This window comes from Drosophila biarmipes, chromosome 2L (genome assembly GCF_025231255.1).
Source record: "Drosophila biarmipes strain raj3 chromosome 2L, RU_DBia_V1.1, whole genome shotgun sequence".
Classification (NCBI taxonomy): domain Eukaryota; kingdom Metazoa; phylum Arthropoda; class Insecta; order Diptera; family Drosophilidae; genus Drosophila; species Drosophila biarmipes.
The window spans coordinates 22,992,005-23,005,315 of record NC_066612.1 but is presented as its reverse complement, the minus strand read 5'-3'; the positions used below and the strand labels follow the sequence as shown (position 1 = coordinate 23,005,315).

The 13,311-nt window shown below is 50.3% G+C and overlaps 1 protein-coding gene across 1 annotated transcript; it reads left to right on the top strand.

Annotated features, from left to right (window-relative positions):
* Positions 1-5,181: 5,181 nt before the first annotated feature.
* Positions 5,182-9,062, top strand: LOC108036789 (transcription factor Sox-10). The gene is given in 1 exon segment (XM_017113134.3): positions 5,182-9,062. A coding segment is annotated over 1 exon segment (2,259 nt). The 5' UTR covers positions 5,182-5,898; the 3' UTR covers positions 8,158-9,062.
* The last annotated feature ends 4,249 nt before the right edge of the window (positions 9,063-13,311 follow it).

The window sequence follows — 13,311 nt, the reverse complement described above, 5'->3', positions numbered from 1 at the left end:
TAATAAATGAAAGTATTCAAATTACTCCTAAACAAAATGTGTGCGCTAGAAGTGTTTTAGTCTTGTTGATGTTGGTGGGCCTGCTCGGCTAGTGATCATGATCAAGAACATACTTAATAAATTTAAATTAAGTTTTATGATGTAGAAGTCCGATGGCAAAGTATATTAAATACAATAAAAAATATAATACATAATATAATATGTAAATATAAAAATATATACAATACAATTTTGCAGGATTTGCTTATGAGTCTGGCAGGGTAACACCAAAATTTTTTGTGCTGAAGTCAAAAATTTGGAATAAAATGCCCTACAATTTGCTTTAACTTAGATTCACTTAAGTTTTAGACACCCGTTACCAACTAAAGGTTGGCAGGTATCCGCATATCAAATCCCAGTTTCTAAAAGTTGTCCACACTAGCTTAAATTTAACTTAAAAGGTGAAATTACTAACTATGTCAATTCTAGGGCTATATATTAACTTTACAAAAATGTACTTTCCTAATTTTATGGGTTGGAATACTGTGAAAATAGTTATTTAACTGCAATTCAAAGGTTGGGTTCTACCCTTATAGTTACAAACCAATTTTTATAGTGATCCCTACGTTTACGTAAATAACTATTTGATAGTTTAAATTTACATTTGGATGGTTGGGGTCGTTTTACCTGTCATAACTTTAGATTCCCCTAACTTGCGGAAATGTTTTACATTCCTTTAGTGTATGACGAAATGTGGGTTTTTAAGAGGACAGTGTCTGCGGGTTAAAGTGCTCAGCAGTGAAAAATCCATTTCCGAATCGCAGAATGTCGGCCGCAAAATGTCTGGCGGAGGTCTGTGGAACTGTTGAGTCTCCCATTGTGTGGGCGCTCAATGGGCATTTGTGAAATAAAGGAAAGCGGTATAAACACAGGCTGGCAAATCCAACTGCATCCCCGTATTGATTATGATTGCATTGGCCTGTCCTGTTAGGCTGTCCCTCTCGCGCCGTCTAGCCATCCTGCTCAATCGTGTTCCGGTGGCCTTACTCACTTTTCCTTTACGGCGAAATAAGTTCAATGACACAAAAATAATGCAGAATAACAATAAGATATTATATCTTGCCTCTTTGTTCGCCAGGCTGACAAACACGCCCCGTCTACTGGAGGGATGGCAGAACTGGAGGGCTGCTCCGAACTGAACTGAGCCGAGCCACTATTTGCATCTTTCACTTTTCAACTCTTTGGGGGTTCGTCCTGTGAATAGACTGTGTGGAATGTGGGGCAGCTCTCTCTTTCCTCTCTCTCGCACACTCTGTGTGTGTATCCCTCTCGTTTGACCGCATAAAATCGATGACAGGCCCCCTCCCACTACCACCTTTGTTGTTCGCAGGCCCTGGCACCAAGTTCAGAGGCCAAAAACTAATGCCATTTTATTGTTCTGCTGGCGACAGACAGACCATCCCAACATTCCGACTCCGATTCCTACCCGAGCGACCGACTTTCACTTTTAGCCGGCCGGAGCAGCAAGGGGAGCAGCGCGGGAGGAGGATGAAGGCCCCGACAATCAAGGCGGGGAATGACTGACTGACTGAATGAGCGAATGAATGAATGCGGTGCTCATCAACACGTTGGCAATTTCAATGGCCAGAACTTCGCGCTTATCACCGCCATGCAATCAGGATGTACACACATACTCAGCCAGAGAGCCAGGGCCCTTTGTCTCCCTGCGGCAGGATTTCAAAAGCTAGACGCCGGGCAGAACAACCTGTTGCCAAATATCCATACTGGCATACCAACACACCCATACACGTGCGAAGGCGACCTGAACTTCGCCGGGAATGCAATTTTCAACAACGTCATCATCACCATCACCATCACCATCACCATCACCATCTGTAGCAACAACAGGGCCTCTGCCTTCCGCAGCCACAACGCACATAATACATTCAACAAACAATTGAAATTTCGTATACAATTGCGAATTGAATGAGGAAATGAATGTGTAAAATGAATAAGTCTGAATAGGGTCTGTGTCTGTTTCTCTGCTGCTCTGCTGCTCTGCTGAGTGAGTGTGGTCGTGGGGCTCTCCCTCGCACACTAGTCCGTCTCGCTCGCCCGCACTGCGAACGAGTGTGGGTACGTCTGCAAGTGTCGAGACGGGTCGTATACGTAATATACGTTTTTCTGCACTTGTTTTTGTTCTCGGCCCGGTGAGTGTTTGCAGATTTTGTTTTTTCGCCACTGGGGCGTTTCTTTTTCGGGCGTTGTTAAACGGATAAACTCGCAAAACAGTTGCCGGCAAAGTTGCAAGAGCAGAGCATTTAGGGAGCGTTCAGACCCGAGTTTGGAGTCAACAAGGGCGGAAGTAAGGAGGGAACTTCCGCAGAGTGAGGCAGCGGGATGGCCCAAAGTTTGGCCCCCAAGCGGATGCAATGTGGTTCGTATCGATGTCCTGCGAGGAACTCTTGAGTGGGGTCGCTGAAGGGCAGGACAGGTTTTACAATTATTCGCTGTAGGTTGCTTGACACTCAAATAGTTGGCCGAGAGGGAGACCATAATTTGAAGCTCCAATAGTGCCGCAGTGCAGGAGTAGATGGTAGACTTAATGTGAGCTAATATGGGGAAGGGTTCAATGTAGTAAGTACACCTACTGACACAGTATGGAGAATCACCCTCCGATCCCAGAATGAGATGCAAGTGCGCTTCCCAGACTAGATTGGGGAGTCTAGAACTGAGATACTGGGCCATGCCACGAATGTAGATTGCCACGCCCTATCCGACCTGCTCAGCCTGCTGGCCAACTCCTTCCCATGTTGCCGTCGATGGCGCTGCTCCTGCGGTCGCCATTTGGCATTGTCCGCTGCCGCAGAGCTGCTGCGATTTATTTCTTTTATTGTGAACGAATGTGTGCCTGCTTGTGCAACGCTCTCCGCCCATTGTGTTTTTCTGCCTTATTTCCCATGGTGTGTGCGAGAGAGTGTTCCACTTTTATTTGTATTTTTGTGTGTGAACAATTAAAACTCTTTACAATGACCTTGACTTTGGTTCTGAATGGCTCATGGCTCTGCTGCCAGTGTTTGTGAGCGAGCTTCCTTTCATTCACACGCGCCCAGCACGCTCGAACGTCAAACAGAAAACATGAAACACAAATAGCGGCAACAAAGCCGTCTAAGTGTCTGCTCGCCGCTCACTCTGGACCCGAATATGAATCTGAATCCGCATCCGCATCCGAATCCGAATCCGACTCTGAATCGGGGTCTGAGTCCAAGTCTGGTTTGGATTTCGGTTTTCGGCTCTCGGTCTTGCGTTCTCGGGCACCGGCTTGATTTCCCATTTTCATCGCAACAGCAATAGCTTCCGGAGAGAGCAGCAGTCTTCCCATGCAAGGAATCGATGCCTGCCGAGCGAACTCGTATTGGCGGAGCAGGTCGAACAGGCAGGGCAAGTGCGTTGATGATGAACCCAGATTTCTGTTTCTACCACTCTTTGTACTGCCCTGCAGCTGTACTCGCCGGTACACAATAGACCCAGTGGCACCACCAGCGACTCCGACTTATTCCTTTCTTGGGCCAACTTTTTGCGGCTGAGATCTGCGTTCCGGTTTCGGTTTGCGAAGGCGCTTTGTTGTAGGTCAGTTACTGGGGCAGGTTTCGCGTTGTTTGCCGGTCTTGCCTTTATTTTTATGCCTCTTCCCCGGGTCTCGCTCATTGCCGAATGATTTGCAATTGGCCAAAAATACGCCAGGCAGCCGGGCCCACATGTCAGCCGGTTTTTTTTGCGTTACACATTCTTAACGGGTTAGTAGCCGCTTCTGGTGCTTGGTGACTTGCGGGAAACGAGGATGCTTGAGGAATTTCCCAAGAGAAGTTCGGGCCTGCTCTCGGGAAGAGCAGAGTTTATAATATATAGCAAAAAATGGATTATTTAATTGTATTTTGCTTGCTGAAGAGTAAGGTATTATTCTTTTTTCTGTCTGTCTCTGTCCTCAGCCCTCTTTGAGTTCGCTAAATGGAGCAAGGAGTCGGTGAAAACAAGGTCGGTGAAAACTAGGAATAATCAATAAGTCGTACACCTTTTGGGAGCGTTTTGCAACCATTTAGGGCTAAGAGAATCAAGACTTTTCCGTGGGTTGTGGAGCGAGCGTCGCTTGGCGGTGATTAGTGTTACCCGGCTAGGAACTGGAATCCAATCACTTTTCGCCGCTGAAAGTCGAACAAAAAAGACCGAGATTTGCTCATGGGCAGGCCAGGACGTGAATACCAGATCCGCTAGGAGCGCATTAACCGAGGAGGGCTAAATTAAAAGGGCCGGAGTGCGGCGGGCGGAGAACGGAGGGCAGAACCCCAAAGACAATGCCGGAGGACGCCCAGCTCGTGTGGGGATGCGTGAGCGGAGGCCAAGCCGCACCAAAGTTTTGGGGCGCCCAGTGCGAGGAACGCCTCCAGATCCCGACTGCAGTGCACTTGCCTAATACGTTTCTCCTCCCGCCGACCGCCGCCTGCACTATCCGTCAGCTACCCTTTATCCGTCAGCTACCTTGGCGCACCCATTAGGTTAATAAGAAGCGCTGCACAAGACGCGGGCGACTGCAGCGGGGCTGTACATGGCATACACACTATGTACTGCTGGGCCCCAAAAAGGCGGGGAAGCCAGCAGAACTATGCGCGTGAGACGCGCTCCGACGGCGAAAACGCCGTACACACTGCGGCCCGTGGGTCCCAGCATCCCAAGGATCCCTGGACTGGGCTGGCGGACCCCACACCGGCCATGTTTAAAGCTCGAAACCCGCCAGAAATTCCTCCAGAGGCTGGGGCTGCGCGAAAAGCGGCAACAGCGCTTGCCATAAACGCAGGCCGACATTTTTATGGCAGCGCCGGGCGCAGCGCGGATCGATAGAGCGCCGAGCAGGACGGCACTAGCGCCGCACCGCTCGCTCCGCCCGCTGATTGGCGCAGGCCTCTGCGCAAGACCCAGCCCGGCCAGCGCTCCGCACACAGATACTCGCACGGGCAGGCGGCGCGTTATTTGATTTATTAGCAGGGCCGCGCAGCTACGCTCGTCCCGCTCTCGCACAGGCGGCCGCCCCGGAATGCCGACGCACACTCGCGCGCGGCGCGCACACAGACGCAGCCGAGACCAGTTTCGCCAGCCACCCTGTCTGGCGGCCGCACTTACCGCCTGCTCGAGCGGCCAGCGGCGGACCGTCTCTCATTCGACTCTCGCATTCGCCGTCGTCAGCACACGCGCACGCAACACGCAGCACGGCACAGCAGCAGCAACTCCAGCCCGCAGCAACTCGGCTCGTTGCCTCGATTTCGGTTTCGCCTCGGCCGGCCAAGTAGCACATCGCCTCGCATCGGGTCGCCTCGCCTCGCACCGCATCGGTTCGTGCGCCCGTCACCAGCAGCAGCATCGAGCATTGTAGCCAGGAACAGCGGCGTAGAACGCACCTCGAACAGGTTTCGCCGCCGTCCGGAGAAACAGAAAGGTGCTCAGTTCCGCCCAGTGTGGAGGTATTTTTTCGGTGTTCCCGCTCGTAGGCAGTACTCCCCGGTTCAAGATATAATCAAACGAAGTAAAGCAAAACAACAACGCCTGGGCACTCGCGTCGGGCTTTAACAACAACTTTCAAGTGTTCTGTGGCTGAAGCGCCGACAATTTCGCACGCGAAGTATCCAACAAATACGAGTTTGGTGTGCAGTTTTAAGCGAGAGCAGCCGCAAACTATAGCCAAAGTCGAGAATCCCAAGTGCAACATGGTTTCCCAAAGAGTTCAAAGTGTCTAACTAAGCAGTAAGGAGTAACCGCAACCACAGAGTAACTGCGAGAAGGCGAGTGTCGAGCGCAGCCAAGGAGCCCCACTAGAGCGTCTTCAGCCCACTGAGCACTGGAAGCAGGAGCAGCAGCAGTCCGCGCAAGATGCTGACCATGGAATCGGATATGAAGGGCAGCCTGCTGCACGCCACCATGCCGCCGCACCACACGAGTGCCGCGCTGCACGGCCACGCGGCGTCGCCCTACTCGGCGCTGGCCCCGCTGATGAACCTGGGCCAGTCGCACCTGACCCATTCGCAGCTGAGCCACCACAACCACCATCACCACCACATGAGCGCCCACATCGCGGCCAGCCAGAGTCCCAACCCGCTCAGCTCGCTGCAGTCCTCGATGGCCAACACCCTGAACGGCAGCCAGGTGGGTCAGCAGCAGCAGCAGCAGAGCTCCCCGCTGCACAGCTCCAGCGAACTAAGTCCCACCCAGAGCAGCATCGGCAGCCACCACATGACCTCGCCGGTCAGCCACCAGCAGCACACGCAGCAGCAGCAACAGCACTCCCAGCAGCAGCATCTGGCCGCCGGGTCCGCTCTGAGCACCCTCACGGGCGGCTCGAGCAACAATAACAACAATAGCGCCACGGCCAACAAGAACCAGCAGCACGCGGACCGGGTGAAACGGCCCATGAACGCGTTTATGGTGTGGTCCCGGGGGCAGCGGCGGAAGATGGCCTCGGACAACCCCAAGATGCACAACTCGGAGATCTCGAAGCGCCTGGGCGCCCAGTGGAAGGACCTTTCGGAGTCGGAGAAGCGGCCCTTTATCGACGAGGCCAAGCGGCTGCGGGCCGTGCACATGAAGGAGCATCCGGACTACAAGTACCGGCCGCGCCGCAAGACCAAAACGCTGACCAAGACCAAGGAGAAGTACCCGATGGGCGGCTTGATGCCCGGCCAGGCGGTGGGCGGTGGGACGCAGGGCGAGCCGGTGACGCCCACGCGGGTGCAGGGTCAGCCGGGCCAGAACCAGTCGCTCAACGGCAGCGGAGGCAGTGCGGCAGCGGCAGCGGCGGCGGCAGCGGCAGCGCAGCAGGCGCGCCAGGATATGTACCAGATGAACGCGCCCAACGGATACATGCCCAACGGCTACATGATGCACGCGGATCCGGCCGGAGCGGCCGCCTACCAGACCTCCTACATGGGCCAGCACTACGCGGCGCAGCGGTACGACATGGGCCACATGTACAACAACGGGTACGCGATGTACCAGACGGTGTCGGGCGGCCAGACCTCGCCGTACGGCAGCAGTCTGCAGCAGCCGGGATCGCCGTCGCCCTACGGCGGCAGCAGTCTGCAGCAGCAGCCGGGCAGTCCGGCTCCCTACGGCGGAGGCGGAGGCGGCGGCCAGGTCTCCTGCCAGAGCCATAGCCCCAGCGACTCGAGCATCAAGTCCGAGCCCGTGTCGCCCAGCCCCAGTGCCATAGCGCTCAACAACAACAACAACATCAACAACAACCACATCATGAAGCGGGAGTACAGCTCGGCGGCAGCGGCGGCGGCGGCAGCAGCAGCGGCAGCAGCCGGCGGAGGCGAGCTGAATCACCTGATGAACATGTACCATCTGCCGGACGAGCAGCGCCACCTGCTGCACTACCAGACTGACTCGCCCGACCTGCAGCAGCAGCACCAGGCGATGCAGCAGCAGCAGCAGCAGCACCTCCCGCAGCAACACCTCCCGCAGCAGCACCAGCAGATCCCGCAGCAACACCAGACGATGCAGCAGCAGCAGCACCACCTGCAGCACCAGCAATCGCTGCGAGCAATGGCGCCGCTGGCACACATGTGAGAAATGGCCAGCGCCTACGGAGCAGCAGGCTCCAGTGCGAGCGTGTCGCCCCCACTGCCGCCGTACATGCCGACGGCCACGCAGCAGCAGCAACAGCAGCAGCAACAACAGCAGCAGCAACAGTTGCTGAACGGACGGCCTAGTCCGACGGCATCGGGGTCGTCGGGCGGCCGCTCCTCGGCGCATTCCAGTGGCCACAACGCCGCGCATTCACCCGCCTTGGCAGCCGCCTACCAGCTGACCCCCTCCGCTGCCGCCCCCTCCGCCACTGCTGCTGCTGCTGCAGCGGCGACAGCGGCGGCTGTTGCTGCTGCTGCCGCAGCAGGCAGCTCCTTCGCCGCCTCGGCCAGCATGCTGGACATGCAGCAGCAACATCTCGGGGAGCAGCAGCAGCAGCCACACCATCTGCACTACCAGCAGCAGCAGCAACACTACCAGCAGCAGCAGCAACACCTCCCGCAGCAGCAGCAGCAGCAGCACCAGCTGTACCATCACTACCATCCTGGCCACGAGGCAGCGGTGGCCGCCAGTGCTGGCCTCTTGGATATATCCACATTGTAAATTATTGAAAATATTAACTAAACGCCCTAGGATACGCACACCCACACCCCCATCCACACCCCAACCACACACAGATACAATTTTAGCCTTAGTTCTTAAGCAGGTTTAATTCGAATTGCAGAGAAACAGACACGCGCATATTTAAACAAATGAATAGGGTTACTGTTTAGTCATTTAAATGAAGCATACGCACTGTTGTACCACAATAGGAAGACGACAACTCACTTGCATTCCAAACTGTTCGCTTCGATTTCCTTTGTTTTCCGCTTGCTGCATAGCTAAAACAATTGTGTGATACAAATAAATTGTTGCCAATTACTGAGACAACAAGTAGTTTGATTTAGCATTTCATTTTCACCCACTTTTGCTGTACAAAACATTCTCAGACATTAAATGTGCGCTCGGCGGACGCAAGCACCCGACGCATAGGCGCAAAAAGTTTAATAAGAGTGAAGACAATGATACGAGGAAAATATTTCAGAAGAGCAAAGGAAAATGTCAAGAACACTCTATTTTATAAATTCTCTTACGCATTAAGTAATTATAATTATTATCTATTATATAAACAATTTAATTATTAATTATGCTTACAAATACAAGACGAGACAACCATAATTAATTGTAATAAAGCGAAAAACAAAATTATTATTATTATTAAATCATAAATCGAGGACAAGCATCTACTGCGTAATACGAACACAACCAGAGAAATGTTAGTAAACCTAATTCAAATTTAGTAAAAACAAAACCAAGAAGCGTGCAAACGTGACTGTGAAGCGTGGAGCGAGGCAGACAGGACAAACAAATTCAACAAAGTCATTGCCAAGCACCTGGAAATAATAAAACAAAATCCACAAAAACCCACAAAAAAACAAATAAAAGAAAAATCTTTACAAAATTTAAAATCTTTATTTTAACTCTTTGCCGTCGGCGCAACTGGGAAAAGCGATGCCGACCGAGGTCCCTGAATTATTCAAGCGACTCGGTGCAGGTTTATTGCTGTGTGAATACGCCGCACATTTTTATGACACAGGCGATTAGAGTAGTAAAACTCAAATGAAACTCACGCATTGTCAACATAAATAAGGTGTCAGGGGAAGCCATTAAGAGCCTTGACAAATTAGAACAAAACGAGAAATGAGATTCCCATCAAAATTCGCATATGCTCATCCCGTTCCATTAGTTATTTTACCCGCGAGTGCAATTATTCGGGGTCTTCATGTCTATTGCATGCTGTAATCTGTCAGTTCAATATTTGTTTAGGTGCATTTTGTCAATGATTAACTGCAGTCTTCGTGACCGGAAGGCAGAGCTTTGTAGCCGACACCGTCCGAACTAATTCCACTGATCATGCATCAAGGCTGAAGCACTATTATTTTGAATTTCGATAATATGCACGCTGATGTGTGTGGCTTCGAGCCGCTAACCAGAGACCCAGATTTTCCACTCACTCGAGCACCGGCGATCAGGCCTACAAACCCCATAACATCCACTCAATATGGCTAATTTATGCTGGCCAGACCATCGCATCTGGCCCACGCGCTAGTCAGCATTTCAAAAACGTCATAAAAATTATGATATGTATTATTAATGAAAATCGCAAATTCAGGGCGACAGGGCTCAAAAAGCAGATCGGCGAACCACAACTTTGGCTACAAAGCAGTATATTTATTATGTGCAAACGTTGTACACTGTTTGCCTGATTTGTTGTGTGCTCATTATTATAATTTCAGTAAACGCTTTGGCTTAAAATGAAAGCTGCCGCGAAGTTTCGATTAATATATTTCCAATTTGCACCACATCCCCTGGCTGCTTCCACTACCCCGACTTGGCATTCAATTAGTGGACACCGATTTTTAGTTATTAAACTTCACATCTGAATTATTCCTCGCTCCGAGTGCCTCGCCCGTGCCCCGTTGATTAAAATATTTAGCCTCTTGCACCGGCTTCCAAAGCCCATTCTCCTGTGCTGTGCTTTAAATAGTTCGCATTCGTAAAAGCGAGTGTCGATTTGCATTTGTCGCAATTTTCATAATACTCACAGATTTTTGTGGGCCCCGTTTATCTTCGATTTTTGAGGCCTGTTATTTGTGTTGAAAGGCGGGATTCCCGCGACCCAAGTTCGAGATACATGCATAATTTTGTAGTGGCTTTTTCGTTGTGTGAAACAAATGCAAAACGAGAAGTTTATTAATGCTATATGGGTGTCATTTGAGCTAGGCTGCAAGAGATAAAATCTAGCTAAAAATGCGACGTCGTTTGACATGCAAATCGCCTGGGGAGATCGTTTCAGTCAGCTGAGCCTGATACTTGGTTTGGATTTCTTTCAAAATGTATTTACCTTGTGCTTTTGTCAGCCAGCTGTGTTGGCCCACTTTAATTAGCTTAAAAAATTGTTCTGCGTTCTGTGTTCTGTTCTGTTTTTATTTTATTTTTCTAACTAATTTTTGTGGCGCTGTCATTTGTTGCAATCAGTGGGAAAATTAAACGGAATCCCGACGACAGCATTTTTATTGCTGCTGGATTGCCATTAAAATTAGGAGCTAATCACACGTTTAACAAGATTTTGTTGTGCCTGTTTATTTGGGGGTTTCAGACTGCGAACTGTGTTTTCGGACGGCTTTAAGTGGGGACAGGTGCTAGCCGTACTTTTTGGCCGCAGCTGAGTCAGCATCGCTGATCGTGAGAGTTTTTCGATTGGCTTTGTTTTGGCTTTTTGATTTAGATCATTAATTGGCCATAACAGTTTGGCTTTATCTCTTGGTGTATTTCTTCGGTGAAGCTGGCTGACAGACTTGTCAGGGGCTTGCCATCTTTTATTTGATTTATTAATACAATTTAAGAGCAGACTTGGAGATTGGCTAACTGTGTGCTTTGCATTCAACTTAGTTCCCTTAGTGGGGTTTCCCAATCTGATGCATCCAACTGATGCTCACTCTCTCTTTCTTTCGGGGACCGCCTTCAACCCTTCAATTGTGCCAACAAAAGCTCGGCGAATGCCAGACGGAAACGGCCGCAGGGATGCGAAGATAGATAGATAGAGTTGAACAACTAATTAAACTTGAACAATGGCGAAAAGTGGGCAAACAAATGTCGTTACTTCGACTTCAGTCTGGGCAGTAAGTAGTAGAATTGAGTGGTTCGTGTTTTCGTTTTAGGCCGGTTGACACATTTTCTGGAAAGTAGGTTAGCCGAGTGAGACATGCTACGAAATCAAGGTGGCTCGTAAGCCCAAAACTGTATCCAATTCGGAGACGGGCCTGTTTCTACAACATATACTTTTCGGCTGACTGAGGGCTTTTCGATTCCGAGATGCGAGTACATACACAAATCGGATTAGTTGACAAAAACACAATTAGCTGTGGGCCCAAACCAAAACGGTTAACCATTTTCAACTGGCAGTAGATGGAATAGGAAGTCGGGCACTTGATGGATGTGTGACAGGCGTAAGAATTTATAGACCGTTGATTTGATCGATAGGCTCGATGATCTACCACAGGGACCAGCTAAATACTACAGGTAAGTGTCCGGGGCCCTGCGGTACATGCAATTGCTCAGACTGCCTGGCGACCCCGGAGCTAAGCTGATCGCACGTCCACCTGCACCGGAAAGGGGAAAAACCCAGATCATGGCAGGTCGGGGTGCTTACCTGAGTTTGGATAATGAACCCCTAAAATCCACGCCTCGCAAATCCTGGAGCGGATGCTCGCACTCGCATCCTCGTCTTTGGGCAATAAAGGGCTAAACAAACAGGCCCGACAAAGTCCCTATAGATCGCAGTGCACATTATCATAATCACCAATAAAACCCTAGTCGCATACTAATCCACGGCAACCCATTCGGGGCCCTCGGTTGCATTCAGGAACTTGTGGTCCTTCCAAACTCAAGCTTATCTGCATAATGCTCCGGCAGGCTATCTTGACCGTTCCCGACCTTCACCCTCGACATCCACCCGCATTTTTGCTGAGTGTAATTCAATCACAGTTCTGCCATTCCTTGGGGGAGGAGTGCCTGCATAAAGTGCGCACTCGGAGTCCCATGGGGCCATTGGCTAATCGCTGTCTAATTATAGTTTTGCATTTTTATCGCCAAGGGCCTGGGCATTTCGGGCTGCCGAAGGGAGGGGGAGGGCTGGCAAGGCCGCTTCTATTTCGGCTGCGGTTTGTTTTGCAATTAGGCGATTAGTCACGCCCTGATTTGTCATTGATACTCCGCCCGTTCGATTGCTCAGTTTCGGTGAGTGTTACGTACTAGATGGAACTGAGGCCCTGCAAACTATGCGGGTTGACTCAGTGATACAACGGCGAGGGCTGGGGTATGCAGATAACTAGAAAGGAACATGATATGCGGTGTCAGAGATGACTTCGGATCCGATGAGCGTTTTGGGACCCTGATGTGTCTTTGGGGATTTCATATTTTGTTAGAAATAAAATATACCTATATTTTTCCAATTCCCCTGTGCAAACCACTTATGACGAAAATTGCATTACAGATTACATTGCAAATCGTTCAGGCGTTCGAAAAACAATAAAAGCCAGTCCTTATAAACCGATAATATACTTTTCGAGTTTTTTAAGCTGAAGGACTTCCAGTCCACTGGTGAAAGACGTTTATTTGTTTATCGTACCGTAAAGACCATCCGAAAAATATTAATCTAAAACTAAACTAGTCTGCAAGTATTTCTTTCACACCTTCTAACAGTTTTCATTGGCTTTTAGAGAAATAGGAATTCCAACTTTACGTTAACCGTATTCTGCAAAGTTCTTATCCCCGTGGTGCCGAACCTGAAATCGTAATAAGTTTTAGGCTGGGACAGCAACAACAGCTCCTGGTGACAAGAGCAGCAACAAGGCGATGCACTTGTGTCACTTAATTAAGTCGACGTTTTATTGTCGTCATCGCAGCATCGTTGCTCAAGTTAATTACTCAGAGGAGGTGGCTGAGGATGACTCCCACCCAATCCACGGCAAATCCCTACCTGCCCTACCTGTGGAGGCACTACTTTTCAGCTGGCTGCAAGTGAGCATAACGATGCCCCACTCCTCCCAGGATGCCGAGTCCTGAGTCCTGCACTTTGGCGCATTTGTTGATTCGCGCACTTGAACAACGAGGCGGTGATGGACCGTGGGGAGGGCGAGAGCTGCGAGGCACAAC